Source organism: Pseudophryne corroboree, chromosome 3 (genome assembly GCF_028390025.1).
Source record: "Pseudophryne corroboree isolate aPseCor3 chromosome 3, aPseCor3.hap2, whole genome shotgun sequence".
NCBI lineage: Eukaryota > Metazoa > Chordata > Amphibia > Anura > Myobatrachidae > Pseudophryne > Pseudophryne corroboree.
In genome coordinates this window covers 46,764,822-46,782,011 of record NC_086446.1, presented here as the reverse complement: position 1 = coordinate 46,782,011, position 17,190 = coordinate 46,764,822, and the positions used below count along the sequence as shown (strand labels likewise).

At 49.1% G+C, this 17,190-nt stretch overlaps 1 protein-coding gene across 1 annotated transcript in view; it reads left to right on the top strand.

The window, feature by feature from the left end:
* Positions 1 to 17,190, top strand: part of LOC135057143 (uncharacterized) — a 356,477-nt gene that overhangs the window by 69,856 nt on the left and 269,431 nt on the right. Inside the window, exons 3-6 of the mRNA XM_063963040.1 lie at positions 1,529 to 1,687; positions 2,060 to 2,138; positions 2,253 to 2,350; positions 8,166 to 8,505. Coding sequence (XP_063819110.1) covers positions 1,529 to 1,687; positions 2,060 to 2,138; positions 2,253 to 2,350; positions 8,166 to 8,505 — 676 coding nt within the window. The remainder of the gene's footprint in view (positions 1 to 1,528; positions 1,688 to 2,059; positions 2,139 to 2,252; positions 2,351 to 8,165; positions 8,506 to 17,190) is intronic.

Genomic DNA, 17,190 nt, shown 5'->3' with positions numbered 1-17,190 from the left:
CTAAGAGACAAGGGTATTCCGAAATCGGCTATCCCCACCATGTTAGCTGCAAGGAAACCAGTCATGGCGGCAGATTACTATAGAATATGGAAGAAGTACATGGACTGGTGCCAGTCTAAAGGGTGGAGTTCCGCCTCTGTAGACTTTTATGATTTCTCCAAACTCGATTAGATGGAGGTTTGAGGTTGGGATCCTTGAAGGTACAAGTCTCGGTCCTCTTTATTTTGTTTCAACAACGTCTTGCGTCCTTACAGGATGTTCAGACATTTTTACAAGGTGCGCTGCGCATACAACGACCTTTTCTTCCTCCCTCGAACTATTTTAAATCTGCAGTTTTCAAGCCTTTGGAGACAGTGGTTCTTAAATATATATCCTGGAAAGTTACCCTGTTACTAGCCTTAGCATCAGCAAGAAGGATCTCAGAGTTAGGAGCTCTATCGTGTTAAAGTTCCTTCCTCATTTTTCATGAGGACAGAGCAGAGCTACGTACAAAAGCGGAGTATCTACCTAAGGTGGTTTCCGGTTTCCACATTAACCAGCCTATTGTGGTTCCCTCCTTCCAGGGATTTGCGGAGGGGGACTTGTCTTTGGATGTGGTCAGAGCCTTACGGATTTACGTACAGGCTACGTCCTCTATTGGAAAGTCTGACTCTTGTTTGTTCTGTATGATGGGCCCAAAAATGGTTGGCCGGCTTCTAAACAGACTCTAGCCAGTTGGATACGATTAACTATCAGACAGGCTTATATCTCTTATGGTAAGAGGGTCCCTTTTTGGGTAGGTGCTCATACCACCAGATCAGTGGGTGCTTCATGGGCGACAGCTTGAAGTGCCTCCACTACTCAACTTTGCAGAGAGGCAACGTGGTCATCGGCACACACGTTCACTCGATTCTACAAGTTTGATACATTTGCATCCAGAGATACCAGGTTTGGACGTTTGGTTCTGCAGGCTTCGGACCGCACTCCCGCCCATGAGAGTATCTTTGGGACATCCCCAGCTGTAGAGACTGTTCCAGTGTCCCCTAGTCGATGAAAGAGAAAAGAGGATTTTGGTACTTAACCAATAAATCCATTTCTCTGAATTCACTCGGGGACACTGGACGCCCGCCTCGGTGCTGTCAACCTACGTGTTCTTATTAAATTTAGTTCAAACAGTTTGAATTATTCGGTTAATGGTTCTTGGTTGCTGTTTGACTAGTTGTTATGGTTGGTTCCTCTCCATAGGGCTTTGTTTTCATGTTCCCTCTTCTCTCCGTCAAGTTTTTCAAACTGAGGGATAAGGGTCGTGAAGGGGGAGGAGCCGGCTGTGCATATTTTTTATGTTAGATTGTGCCACCTCCGGGCTGCATACTTCACACCCCAGCTGTCTGAAGTGTTCCAGTGTCCCCGAGTGGATTCAGAGAAATGGATTTATCGGTAAGTACCAAAATCCTCTTTGTTCTTCTTTGCACAATTATTCTCTAAAAAGTGTAATTCCAACTAGGCGGACTTTTCATTTACTTTCAACATTGTCTCTCTCAATACACAGGATTACATAGTAGTGAAGAAGGCATCCTTTGACCATCTGACAACCATGAACTGTGCCTCCATCACGGTGCCTCCACCTCAGTCACAGATACTTGAGAGGCACAATGACCAGAAGATCCTGGAACTCACCAAAAAGATAATTAAGCTGCCGTCTGGAGAGGTGACTGCTGGGAATGGGACATTATACAGTAACACCAGGAGATGTGTCTGGGTGATGACTGGAATGGGACATTATACAGTAACACCAGGAGATGTGTCTGGGTAATGACTGGAGAGGTGACTGCTGGGAATGGGGCATTATACAGTAACACCAGGGGACGTGTCTGGGTGATGACTGGAGAGGTGACTGCTGGGAATGGGACATTATACAGTAACACCAGGGGATGTGTCTGGGTGATGACTGGAGAGGTGACTGCTGGGAATGGGGCATTATACAGTAACACCAGGGAATGTGTCTGGGTGGTGACTGTATCACTGTGTGTGTCAGGTTCCTATAAGGTGTCAGGATGTCACTGTCTATCTCTCCATGCAGGAGGGGGAGTATATAGAGGAACACAGGGGTCTGTACAAGGACGTGATGATGGAGAATCACCGGCCCCTCACATCACTGGGTAAGAGGAGACTGTCATGTATTGTACAGGGGAGAGCAGGTATGGGGCCCCTATATACACACATCTGATAATCACATATATACACTGTACTCAGTCACTGTGTGTCTCCTACAGATGGACCCAGTAACAGAGATACCCCAGAGAGATGTCCCCGTCCTCTGTATTCCCAGGATTGTACAGAGGAGAATCACAGGATACCACAGGAGGATCAGGTAGGTGGGATTTAGGGTCTCACCGATATACCAAAGTGACTTTTTATTGCTTCGTCTGTATTAATACTGTGTATCCTGCACTGATATTCTGCTGTTTAATCTCAAGTAATGACATCAGACATTATTAAAAAAATATATTTCTCTAACGTCCTAGTGGATGCTGGGGACTCCGAAAGGACCATGGGGGATAGCGGCTCCGCAGGAGACTGGGCACAAAGTAAAAGCTTTAGGACTAGCTGGTGTGCACTGGCTCCTCCCCCTATGACCCTCCTCCAAGCCTCAGTTAAGATTTTGTGCCCGAACGAGAAGGGTGCAATCTAGGTGGCTCTCCTGAGCTGCTTAGAGTAAAAGTTTAAATAGGTTTTTTATTTTCAGTGAGACCTGCTGGCAACAGGCTCACTGCATCGAGGGACTAAGGGGAGAAGAAGCGAACTCACCTGCGTGCAGAGTGGATTGGGCTTCTTAGGCTACTGGACATTAGCTCCAGAGGGGCGATCACAGGCCCAGCCATGGATGGGTCCCGGAGCCGCGCCGCCGGCCCCCTTACAGATGCTGAAGCAAGAAGAGGTCCATAAATCGGCGGCAGAAGACTTTCCTGTCTTCATAAGGTAGCGCACAGCACTGCAGCTGTGCGCCATTGCTCTCAGCACACTTCACACTTCGGTCACTGAGGGTGCAGGGCGCTGGGGGGGGGCGCCCTGGGAAGCAATGAATTTACCTTATTTGGCAAAAAATACATCACATATAGCTCCTTGGCTATATGGATGTATTTAACCCCTGCCAGTTTTCCAGTAAAAAGCGGGAGAAGAGCCCGCCGTGAAGGGGGCGGGGCCTATCTCCTCAGCACACAGCGCCATTTTTCCCACACAGCTCCGCTGGTAGGAAGGCTCCCAGAATCTCCCCTGCATCCTGCAACTACAGAAACAGGGTAAAAAAGAGAGGGGGGCACTTATTTGGCAAAATAACAGATATAAGCAGCTATAAGGGATAGACACTTATTGTAAGGTTGTCCCTATACATATATAGCGCTCTGGTGTGTGCTGGCAAACTCTCCCTCTGTCTCCCCAAGGGGCTAAGTGGGTCCTGTCCTCTATCAGAGCATTCCCTGTGTGTGTGCTGGGTGTCGGTACGTGTGTGTCGACATGTATGAGGAGGAAAATGATGTGGAGGCGGAGCAATTGCCTATAATGGTGATGTCACCCCCTAGGGAGTCGACACCTGAATGGATGGCCGTAATTAAGGAATTACGTGACAGTGTCGGCACGTTACAGAAAACTGTTGACGACATGAGACAGCCGGCAGCTCAGTTAGTGCCTGTCCAGGCGTCTCAAACACCGTCAGGGGCTATTAAACGCCCGTTACCTCAGTGGGTCGACACGGACCCAGACACAGACACTGACTCCAGTGTCGACGGTGAAGAAACGAACGTATTTTCCAGTAGGGCCACACGTTACATGATCACGGCAATGAAGGAGGTTTTGCACATCTCTGATACTGCAAGTACCACAAAAAGGGGTATTATGTGGGGTGTGAAAAAACTACCCGTAGTTTTTCCTGAATCAGATGAATTGAATGAAGTGTGTGATGAAGCGTGGGTTACCCCCGACAAAAAACTGCTAATTTCTAAAAAATTATTGGCACTATATCCCTTCCCACCAGAGGTTAGGGCTCGTTGGGAAACACCCCCTAGGGTGGATAAGGCGCTCACACGCTTATCAAAACAAGTGGCGTTACCGTCTCCAGAAACGGCCGCCCTTAAGGAGCCAGCAGATAGGAGGCTGGAAAATATCCTTAAAAGTATATACACACATACTGGTGTTATACTGCGACCAGCAATCGCCTCAGCCTGGATGTGCAGTGCTGGGGTGGCTTGGTCGGATTCCCTGACTGAAAATATTGATACCCTGGACAGGGACAATATATTATTGACTATAGAGCATTTAAAGGATGCATTCCTATATATGCGAGATGCACAGAGAGACATTTGCACTCTGGCATCAAGAGTAAGTGCGATGTCCATTTCTGCCAGAAGAGGATTATGGACGCGACAGTGGTCAGGGGATGCGGATTCCAAACGGCATATGGAAGTATTGCCGTATAAAGGGGAGGAGTTATTTGGGGGCGGTCTATCGGACCTGGTGGCCACGGCAACGGCTGGGAAATCCACCTTTTTACCCCAAGTCACCTCGCAGCAGAAAAAGATACCGTCTTTTCAGGCTCAGTCCTTTCGTCCCCATAAGGGCAAGCGGGCAAAAGGCCACTCATATCTGCCCCGGGGCAGAGGAAGGGGAAAAAGACTGCAACAGACAGCTTCTTCCCACGAACAGAAGCCTTCCCCCGCTTCTGCCAAGTCCTCAGCATGACGCTGGGGCCTTACAAGCGGACTCAGGCACGGTGGGGGCCCGTCTCAAGAATTTCAGCGCGCAGTGGGCTCACTCGCAAGTGGACCCCTGGATCCTGCAGGTAGTATCTCAGGGGTACAAATTGGAATTCGAGACGTCTCCCCCTCGCCGGTTCCTGAAGTCTGCTTTACCAACGTCTACCCCCGACAGGGAGGCGGTATTGGAAGCCATTCACAAGCTGTATTCCCAGCAAGTGATAATCAAGGTACCCCTCCTACAACAGGGAAAGGGGTATTACTCCACGCTGTTTGTGGTACCGAAGCCGGACGGCTCGGTGAGACCCATTTTAAATCTGAAAGCCTTGAACACTTACATAAAAAGGTTCAAGTTCAAGATGGAGTCACTCAGAGCAGTGATAGCGAACCTGGAAGAAGGGGACTACATGGTGTCTCTGGACATCAAGGATGCTTACCTCCATGTCCCAATTTGCCCTTCTCACCAAGGGTACCTCAGGTTTGTGGTACAGAACTGTCACTATCAGTTTCAGACGCTGCCGTTTGGATTGTCCACGGCACCCCGGGTCTTTACCAAGGTAATGGCCGAAATGATGATTCTTCTTCGAAGAAAAGGCGTCTTAATTATCCCTTACTTGGACGATCTCCTGATAAGGGCACGGTCCAGAGAACAGTTAGAGGTCGGAGTAGCACTATCTCAAATAGTACTACGACAGCACGGATGGATTCTAAATATTCCAAAATCGCAGCTGATTCCGACGACACGTCTGCTGTTCCTAGGGATGATTCTGGACACAGTACAGAAAAAGGTGTTTCTCCCGGAAGAGAAAGCCAGGGAGTTATCCAACCTAGTCAGGAAACTCCTAAGACCAGGCCAGGTGTCAGTGCATCAGTGCACAAGGGTCCTGGGAAAGATGGTGGCTTCTTACGAAGCGATTCCATTCGGCAGATTCCACGCAAGAACTTTTCAGTTGGATCTGCTAGACAAATGGTCCGGATCGCATCTTCAAATGTCTCCAAGGACAAGGGTGTCTCTCCTGTGGTGGTTACAGAGTGCTCATCTCCTAGAGGGCCGCAGATTCGGCATTCAGGATTGGGTCCTGGTGACCACGGATGCCAGCCTGAGAGGCTGGGGAGCAGTCACACAGGGAAAAAATTTCCAGGGCTTGTGGTCAAGCATGGAAACGTCACTTCACATAAATATCCTGGAACTAAGGGCCATTTACAATGCCCTAAGTCAGGCAAGGCCTCTGCTTCAGGGTCAGCCTGTATTGATCCAATCGGACAACATCACGGCAGTCGCCCACGTAAACAGACAGGGCGGCACAAGAAGCAGGAGGGCAATGACGGAAGTGGCAAGGATTCTTCGCTGGGCGGAAAATCATGTGATAGCACTGTCAGCAGTGTTCATTCCGGGAGTGGACAACTGGGAAGCAGACTTCCTCAGCAGACACGATCTTCACCCGGGGGAGTGGGGACTTCACCCAGAAGTCTTCCACATGATTGTAAACCGTTGGGAAAAACCAAAGGTGGATATGATGGCGTCTCGCCTCAACAAAAAACTGGACAGATATTGCTCCAGGTCAAGGGACCCTCAAGGGACCCTCAGGCAATAGCTGTGGACGCTCTGGTAACACCGTGGGTGTACCGGTCAGTGTATGTGTTCCCTCCTCTTCCTCTCATACCAAAAGTACTGAGAATCATAAGAAGGAGAGGAGTAAAGACTATACTCGTGGCTCCGGATTGGCCAAGAAGGACTTGGTACCCGGAAATTCAAGAGATGCTCACGGAAGAACCGTGGCCTCTACCTCTAAGACAGGACCTGCTCCAGCAGGGACCATGTCTGTTCCAAGACTTACCGCGGCTGCGTTTGACGGCATGGCGGTTGAACGCCGGATCCTGAAGGAAAAAGGCATTCCGGATGAAGTCATCCCTACCCTGATCAAAGCCAGGAAGGATGTAACCGTACAACATTATCACCGTATTTGGCGTAAATATGTTGCGTGGTGCGAGGCCAGGAAGGCCCCTACGGAGGAATTTCAACTGGGTCGATTCCTGCATTTCCTGCAAACAGGACTGTCTATGGGCCTCAAATTAGGGTCCGTTAAGGTTCAAATTTCGGCCCTGTCGATATTCTTCCAAAAAGAACTAGCTTCTGTTCCTGAAGTTCAGACGTTTGTCAAGGGAGTACTGCATATACAGCCTCCTTTTGTGCCTCCAGTGGCATCTTGGGATCTCAATGTAGTGTTGGGATTCCTAAAATCACATTGGTTTGAACCACTCACCACTGTGGACTTGAAATATCTCACATGGAAAGTGGTAATGCTGTTAGCCCTGGCTTCAGCCAGGCGTGTATCAGAATTGGCGGCTTTATCCTATAAAAGCCCTTACCTAATTTTTCATACCGACAGGGCAGAATTGAGAACTCGTCCTCAATTTCTCCCTAAGGTGGTTTCAGCATTTCACTTAAACCAACCTATTGTGGTGCCTGCGGCTACTAGGGACTTGGAGGATTCCAAGTTGCTGGACGTAGTCAGGGCCCTGAAAATATATGTTTCCAGGACGGCTGGAGTCAGAAAATCTGACTCGCTGTTTATCCTGTATGCACCCAACAAGCTGGGTGCTCCTGCTTCTAAGCAGACGATTGCTCGTTGGATTTGTAGTACAATTCAGCTTGCACATTCTGTGGCAGGCCTGCCACAGCCAAAATCTGTAAAAGCCCATTCCACACGGAAAGTGGGCTCATCTTGGGCGGCTGCCCGAGGGGTCTCGGCTTTACAACTTTGCCGAGCAGCTACTTGGTCAGGGGCAAACACGTTTGCTAAATTCTACAAATTTGATACCCTGGCTGAGGAGGACCTGGAGTTCTCTCATTCGGTGCTGCAGAGTCATCCGCACTCTCCCGCCCGTTTGGGAGCTTTGGTATAATCCCCATGGTCCTTTCGGAGTCCCCAGCATCCACTAGGACGTTAGAGAAAATAAGAATTTACTTACCGATAATTCTATTTCTCATAGTCCGTAGTGGATGCTGGGCGCCCATCCCAAGTGCGGATTGTCTGTATTACTTGTACATAGTTATTGTTACAAAAATCGGGTTATTGTTGTTGTGAGCCATCTTTTCAGAGGCTCCTTCTGTTATCATGCTGTTAACTGGGTTCAGATCACAAGTTGTACGGTGTGATTGGTGTGGCTGGTATGAGTCTTACCCGGGATTCAAAATCCTTCCTTATTGTGTACGCTCGTCCGGGCACAGTATCCTAACTGAAGCTTGGAGGAGGGTCATAGGGGGAGGAGCCAGTGCACACCAGCTAGTCCTAAAGCTTTTACTTTGTGCCCAGTCTCCTGCGGAGCCGCTATCCCCCATGGTCCTTTCGGAGTCCCCAGCATCCACTACGGACTATGAGAAATAGAATTATCGGTAAGTAAATTCTTATTTTTTTTTATTTGTGGGTTATTTAGAGTGAATTTCTGACTGATAATAATGCAGACGATATAGTGGGAGAAGAAGAGACGTATGTGCTAGATAATATGGCAATACATACAGAAGGAGAAGAAGAGACAAATGTGACTGATATAAAGGGAGAAGAGACGTATGTGATGGATAATATGGCAATACATACAGAAGAAGAAGAGACAAATGTAACTGATCTAAAGGGAGAAGAGACTTATGTGATGGATAATATGGCAATACATACAGAAGGAGAAGAGACAAATGTAACTGATCTAAAGGGAGAAGAGACGTATGGGAGAGGTGATCAGCAGTGTAAGGAGGAAGAAATCCCTACAATTATCAGCTCAGGTGAGTAACAGTGGTGCAAGTAGAAAAAATGTGTTAGCGGTACTGTGTGCGCTGTGCCAAAAAATGGGTGTGGCCAATGAAAATAGGGGTGTGATACACATATGGGGGGGGTGGGGGGCAGATACACATATGACCCCAATAGCGCAATGCCAGATATACATATGCCCCCAATAGTGGCACATACACATATGCCCCCACAGTGCCAGATATGCCCCCACCGTCCCAGATACATGTATGCCCTCCCAGTGCAAGGTACACACATGCCCCCAGTGCCACATATGCCCCTATAGTGCCAAATGTCCCCTCAGTGCAGATACACATATGCCCCCATAGTGCCAGATATGTCCCCACAGTGCCAAATACACCTTCCCCCCCTGCTCACCTCTACTGTGTGAGGGGAGGAGAGCGCAGCCCGCACCGCTCTTGCCCCTCAGTGATCATCCAGTTACTCTCTGAGGGCGGTATGTCTCTCAAATGAGGCGCCGGTTTATGAGCCAATCAGAGCTCACGGACCGGCAGCTGCAGCTCCGGATTGGCTGCCAGTCCGCGAGCTCTGAATCAGGAGCAGCAGCTGCCGGTCCGCAGCTCTGATTGGCTCACGACCCCGACGCCTCATTTGAGAGGCACACGCCGCCACTGGAGAGTAGACTGAATGATCACTGAGGGACACAGGAGAGGTGCACGCTGTCCGCTTTCCTTCCCTCACACACACAGCACTGCAGTGGTCAGCCCGGCGTTACTGCGTACCGGCTGGAAATTTCTTACCGGTACACATTATCGTCCCATACCGCCATACTTGCAGCACTGGTATAAACACTTTTCTCTTACGTTCTAGAGGATGCTGGGGTCCATTTTTATGACCGTGGGGTATAGACTGGTCTGCAGGAGCCTTCGGCACTTTAAGACTTTTCAACAGTGTAAACTGGCTCCTCCCTCTATGCCCCTCCTCCAGACATTAGTTTAGAAAATGTGCCCTGGAGACTGGATGCACACTAGTGGAGCTCTACAGAGCTTTGCTGGAAAAATACTTTCTTAGGTTTTTTATTGTACAGGGAAGCTGCTGCCAACAGCTTCCCTGCTTCGTGGGACTTAGGGAGGGGGGGGGGGGAGTAGGAACCAACTTCGCAATTAGTTAATGGTTCTGCTTCCGCTGACAGGACACCATTAGCTCCTGAAGGGTACTGAACACAGCCCAAGCCTGGCCAGCTTTCACTCCCACAGCACTGCTGCCACCCCCGCACTGCCGAAACCGGATGGCTCGGTCAGATCGATTTTAAACCTAAAGACTCTGAACCTCTATTTGAAAAGGTTCAAATTCGAGATGGAATCCCTGAGAGCGGTGATCTCCAGCTTGGAGGAAAAGGAATTTCTGGTGTCAATAGACATCAAAGATGCTTATTTACATGTTCCCATCTACCCTACGCATCAGGCATACCTAAGGTTTGCGGTGCAGGACTGCCACTACCAGTTCCAAACATTGCCTTTCGGGATATCCACGGCTCCGAGAAGATTCACCAAGGGGATGGCGGAGATGATGGTGCATCTTCGCAAGAAAGGAGTCAACGTAATCACATACTTGGACGATCGCCTCATAAAAGCGAGATCCAGGGAGAATCTAGTGCAGAACATTGCGCTTTCCCTGACTGTGCTTCAACAGCATGGTTGGATCATAAACCTTCCAAAATCACAATTGGAACCCACAATGAGGTTATCATTTCTGGGAATGATATTGGACATGGGAGCACAGAAAGTATTCCTACCGGTGGAAAAGGCTCTGGAGATCCAGAAGATGGTCAAACAAGTTTTGAAACCAGCACGCGTATCGATTCATCAGTGCATCCGCCTGCTGGGGAAGATGATAGCGGCCTACGAAGCTCTACAATTTATCCGATTCCACGCCAAGGAAGATGGTCAAGTCAAGAAGTACTCCTTCACATAAACATTCTGGAATTGAGAGCTGTGTACAACAGCCTTCATCAAGCAGCACACCTTCTTCAAGGTCGTCCCATACAGATCCAGTCAGACAAAGTAACGGCAGTAGCTTACATAAACCGTCGGGGCGGAACAAAAAGCAGAGCGGCAATGGCAGAGGTAACAGACATTCTCCTGTCAGCAATTTACATTCCGGGAGTGAACAACTGGGAAGTAGACTTCCTCAGCAGACACGATATCCATCCAGGAGAATGGGGCCTCCACCCAGACGTCTTTGCAGAGGTAGCAGGTCGTTGGGGCATTCCTCAAGTAGATATGATGGCATCACGTCTCAACAAGAAGCTTCAGAAATATTGTTCCAGGTCGAGAGACCCACAAGCAAAAGCAGTAGATGCACTGGTGACCCAGAGGGTGTTTCAGTCGGTGTATCTGTTCCCTCCACTTCCACTAATACCAAAAGTTCTCAAGTTCATCAGACGAACAAGGGTTTGAGCAATTCTCATTGCTCCAGACTGGTCAAGGAGGGCTTGGTATCCAGATCTTCAGGAGTTACTACTGGATGATCCTCGGCCTCTTCCTCTTCGCGAGGACCTGCTTCAGCAGGGGCCGTTTTTTTATCAAGACTTACCACGACTACGTTTGACGGCATGGCTGTTGAGCGCCAGATCCTAGCCCATAAGGGTATTCCCAATGAAGTAATTCCCACTCTTATTCAGGCCAGGAAAGGGGTAACGTCTAAACATTACCATTGTATTTGGAGAAAATATGTATCTTGGTGTGAATCCAAGAAGTCTCCTGCGGTGGAGTTTCAATTAGGACGTCTTCTCCTATTTCTACAGGCGGGTGTGGATGCTGGCTTGAGATTAGGGTCTATCAAGTTCCAAATTTCGGCCTTGTCCATTTTCTTTCAGAAACAGTTGGCTTCCTTTCCTGAGGTCCAGATGTTCATGAAAGGGGTTCTGCGCATCCAACCTCCCTTTGTGCCTCCTGCGGCGCCATGGGATCTTAATGTGGTGTTGCAGTTCCTTAAATCGGACTGGTTTGAGTCTCTGCAAGAGGTGGAGTTGAAGTTTCTCACTTGGAAAGTCATCATGCTGTTGGCCTTGGCCTCAGGCAGACGAGTTTCTGAATTAGGGGCTCTGTCACACGAGTCATTATTTGATTTTTCATGAAGATAGAGCTGAACTGCGGACGCGTCAGCATTTTCTTCCAAAGGTTGTGTCTTTGGTGGTGCCAGTGGCTTCTGACATCTCAGCCGTTTCAAAGTCCTTGGATGTCGTCAGAGCGTTGTGGACTTATGTTGCAAGAACGGCTCGTATAAAGAAAACAGAATCTTTGCTGGTCCTCTATGACCCCAACAAGATTGGGGCCCTGCATCTAAGCAGACTATTGCGCGCTGGATCAGAGATACCATTCAGCACGCTTATTCCATGGCAGGATTGCCGTCACTGAGTTCGGTAAAGGCCCACTCTACAAGGAAAGTGGGTTCTTCCTGGGCGGCTGCCCGGGGTGTCTCGGCATTGCAAATTTGCCGAACAGCTACTTGGTCAGGGGCAAACACATTTGCTAAGTTTTACAGGTTTGACACCTTGGCTGCTGATGACCTTCAGTTTGGTCAGTCAGTTCTGCAGGAACATTAGCACTTTCCCTCCCGAACTGGGAGCTTTGGTACATCCCCATGGTACTAAAATGGACCCCAGCATCCTCTAGGACCTAAGAGAAAATAGGATTTTAATTACCTACCGGTAAATCCTTTTCTCGTAGTCCGTAGAGGATGCTGGGCGCCCGCCCGGTGCTCATTTTTCCTGCAGAATTACGTTTTGTCTTTTACACAGATTCTCATGTGTTAAGATGTTCACAGCTGTTGCTGTTGCGTTATGCATGCACGTTGGCATGGGTTATGTTAAAGCCCATGTTAGGCGACATGTTTATGGATGGTGTGAGCTGGTGTGAATCTCGCCATTAGTTTAATGTAAATTCTTCTCTCAAAGTTGTCCGTCTCCTCGGGCACAGTTCTTATACTGAGGTCTGGAGGAGGGGCATAGAGGGAGGAGCCAGTTCACACTGTTGAAAACTCTTAAAGTGCCGAAGGCTCCTGCAGAACCGTCTATACCCCATGGTACTAAAATGGACCCCAGCATCCTCTATGGACTACAAGAAAAGGATTTACCGGTTTATTACATAACAGTCACATATTCTCATTGCTCGGTCACTACAGCAATCTCTTATACTACACCCTCCTTTGTCAGTACAGACTAATGATGGAAATGTATTAGCTCAGTGGGGGAGTCAGGAGCCATCAGCCCCTATTATACGCCTTCTCTCCCCCTCACATCATGTCACTGTGTGTTACCAGCCCAGAGCTCTGACCAGTCTCCTCTCCACACTCTCTGGTGTATCTCATACATCAGCAGCCATCAGCCCCTATTATACTCCTGCTCCCCTCCTCACATCATGTCACTGTGTGTTACCAGCCCAGAGATCTGACCAGTCTCCTCCCTCCACACTCTGGTGTATCTCATACATCAGGAGCCATCATCCCCTATTATACTCCTTCTCTCCCCCTCACATCATGTCACTGTGTGTTACCAGCCCAGAGATCTGACCAATCTCCTCCCCATACACTCTGGTGTATCTCATACATCAGGAGCCATCAGCCGCTATTATACTCCTGCTCTCCCCCTCACATCATGTCACTGTGTGTTACCAGCCCAGAGATCTGACCAGTCTCCTCTCCTCACTCTCTGGTGTATCTCACACATCAGGAGCCATCAGCCCCTATTATACTCCTGCTCTCCTCCTCACATCATGTCACTGTGTGTTACCAGCCCAGAGATCTGACCAGTCTCCTCCCCATACACTCTGGTGTACCTCATACATCAGGAGCCATCAGCCCCTATTATACTCCTGCTGTCCCCCTCACATCATGTCACTGTGTGTTACCAGCCCAGAGACCTGATCAGTCTCCTCCCCACACTCTCTGGTGTATCTCACACATCAGGAGCCATCAGCCCCTATTATACTCCTGCTCTCCTCCTCACATCATGTCACTGTGTGTTACCAGCCCAGAGATCTGACCAGTCTCCTCCCCACACTCTCTGGTGTATCTCATACTTCAGGAGTCATCAGCCCCTATTATACTCCTATTATACATGTCACTGTCCAGTCTCCTCCTTACACTCTCTGGTGTAGCACCACAAGGGGTCATTGGTGTACTCTTGGGATATGGACGGTGCTATAGCAGGGATAGGCACATTTACATATTTAAATGTGTAACCCTCCTTCCCCTCCATACTTCCAAGATGCCTCAGTGTTTTTTGTGCCTTCACTGGGATAGCACATTCTGGACTGAAGATCCAGACTTTGTTTTTCCTATTAATTTTTAACCTCAGCCCTTCCCAGCTTATTTAAGAAGCTTGAGTCTGGGTCTGTGTGTGCTGCTGATGTAAAGCATAGGCTTGTTGGCGCTCAGACAGAGGAGCCCCGCCATAGATCTCAACCAGCTTTAGCTGATTCAGCCTTGGCTTCAAGAAGGAGCTTGACAGAGCTTGCCAGAGAAGCCCCATCAGAGCCTCCACAGTACTGAGGTAAGAAGCGGCCAGGCAGCTCACACTGCCGCCGCTCCATTGTGCCACTTGTTTCTATGGGAGCGGGGTGGTCAGCTCATGTTGCCGCCCCGCCAGGTGTGGGGATTTAATGTTTTACTGCTGTGCATCATGTTCCTAATCACCGCTGCACCTGCTCCCCAGCCCAGTCAGCCACGCTGTCACCGGTGGGTACACGCCTCTCTCTCTCTCACACATTGCCACAGCTCCATGCTGCGCCCGCGGCCCCCTCCCCCCGCTCCGCTCCCCGGCAATAACCTGCCGCTCTGTGCTGGCCGCCCGCCGCCCTCACTGCCGCTGGCCGCCGGTCTGTCAGTGGCCAGCAGCAAGGGGGAAATCGTGGATCACACACGTGGTAAGCTGATGCTGGCAGCACGTCACTGCTAGCCGGTGTTTCCTGCAACAGGAAGTGCGGCTCTTCTTCAGATATAGCGGTGGGGCAGATGTAATGGGGTCTCTAGTCCAGCGTTCCCCTCACATAGAGGGGATGACAATGGATATTAGAAGTAATACAGGCTATTAAGCCTGCAGTACAATGCTTTATATAGTACATATGTTGTAGATCTATTGGTATAATGTATAATATATATGTATGTGTTTAAAAAAAAAACAACACATGTGGATGCCATTTTATATTAATTCCTGCAGGAATTATGTTCGGTCCTACAACACATGACCACTAGAGGGGGCAGGGTTGTTAGTAGGAATTTCAGTGCAGTGCAATTGTAACAGCTCTTAGTGTGTACCACGTGGGGGCACTTGGTCTAATACACACTTAATTTCAAGTTTTTTTTACTGAGTCGTGGGGACTTGTGTTGTGCTATTCTACTGTCTGTCTGTGTGCATGACAGGAAAACAACTGCAGAATCTAAGGCCGCATGTCTGCGCTATCTGAAGGTGTGTCACGTGTAGGTACTTTAACTTGCACAGTGTGTATTGCAAATACGGGTCCAAATAGGTCCTCTGTCCTGATCCTACTTGGAAGATGGCAGGTGTGATGGCTGATTTGAAGTCACAGTTGGCTGCTGCCAAATCATGAGGTGGCTATATCCGATTCTATGTCAATACCATAGGAATAGCCACAGTGTACTCAGGATTTTCTAGAACTTTGCAGGGTTCACAAAAGACCATGTATAGTTCATTTCCTAGGAGTAGTCATCGTTTGTCTTATCATTTACCGGTGTTGCATTCGGACGACTTAAGGTCAGATCTAAAATCATTATGGCAGTCCACCAGGTATTACATTTCACTGAGACAAAGATGAAGTGTTATTTGCTAAAAGTCAAGGCTAGACTGTGTTTCTCATACGTCCTAGAGGATGCTGGGGACGACATCAAGACCATGGGGTATAGACGGGATCCGCAGGAGACATGGGCACTCTAAAGACTTTTCATTGGGTGTGAACTGGCTCCTCCCTCTATGCCCCTCCTCCAGACCTGAGTTTTAGAAATGTGCCCAGGCAGACTGGATGCACTCTGAGGAGCTCTACTGAGTTTCTCTGAAAAGACTTATGATAGGTTTTTTATTTTCAGGGAGATCTGCTGGCATCAGACTCCCTGCTTCGTGGGACTGAGGGGGCAGAAGTAGGAACCAACTTCCTAAAGAGTTTCATGGCTCTGCTTCTGGCTGACAGGACACCATTAGCTCCTGAAGGGAACTGAACTCTATCCGTGCCTAGATGCTCACTCCCACAGCATACCGTCACCCCCCTCACAGAGCCAGAAGGCAGGTGAGTATGAGAAGAATGATCTTCAATCAAGAAAGTGACGGCTAAAGGTACCCCGCGGCTGGCGGGAGCGCAGCGCACCATGTTGCCCACACATACACAGGCACTGCACAGTCCTGCACCCACCAGTATAAAAAAATTACCTAATAAAAGCTGAGGAGAAACACACCATTGAAGAGTGGAGCTTCCTCCTCAGTCAGCCAGCACACTGCTCAGCGCCATTTTCTCTCTTTCCTCAGGCTGCAGAGACAACGCTGGTCCTTCTCCACTACTGAACAAGTACCAGGGTGCAAAACAGGGGGGGGGGCCACAGTGAATTTGGTGCTATATAATTGTGTGATTAACATCATAAAAGCGCTGAATGTCAGTGGGCATTTTGTGTTCACAAACATTGTGTTACTGGCGCTGGGTTGTGAGCTGGCAAATCCCATCTGTGTCCCTCTGACAGATTTTACTGTGGGTCTGTCCCCCTATAAGTCCCGGAGTGTCTGTGGTGTGGTTCTGCACGTGTGTGACATGTCTGTGGCAGGGAACTCTGTGGAGACATGTTAGGGACACAGAGGTGTAATATGACACCAAGAGCCTGACTGGGTGAAAGGTTACATGAATCATATCAGTAAGAGGTTGGACTGAATCTCATACAGAAAATGAAAATAATCTGTTGAAGATGTGACTTTTAATAGTTCTGCCTTTCATCCACAGGGGACCTTTCTGGGTCACATACAAATTTGCACGGGTTCACTACGGGTGGCCGGCGGTCGGGCTCCCGGCGACCAGCATCCCGGCGCCGGGAGCCCGACCGCCGGCTTACCGACAGCTTGGCGAGCGCAAATGAGCCCCTTGCGGGCTCGCTGCGCTCGCCGCGCTACGGGCACGGTGGCGCGCTACGCGCGCCACACTATTTTATTCTCCCTCTATGGGGGTCGTGGACCCCCACGAGGGAAAATAAGTGTCGGTAAGCCGGCGGTCGGGCTCCCGGCGCCGGTATACTGAGCGCCGGGAGCCCGACCGCCGGCAAACAGAAGACCACCCATTTGCACAAGTAGTACAAACTGATACCAACACGGACTCTGATTCCTGTGTCGACACTAGTGATTCCAGGGGAATAGGTCCTAAGTTAGCAAAAAAGCATTCAAAACATGTTTAAGCTATAAAGGAGGTGTTAGAAGTTACGGAGCCCCCTCTTTTACCACAAGGAGAGGGTTTACTTTAGTAAAGAAGTAATGTAATTTTCCCTCCACCTCAGGAGTTGAACAGTTTCTTGTCTTGGAGGGAGTCTGATTTAACCTGAAAAGAAATTTCAGATTCCCAAAAGGAATTCAGGCAACTTACCTTTTTCCAAAAAAAGTGGGAGTCGCCCCGCATTTTAGACAGGGCCCTTTCATAAAAGAGAAAAGGTGTTTCTCCCAGCGCCTGGAATGG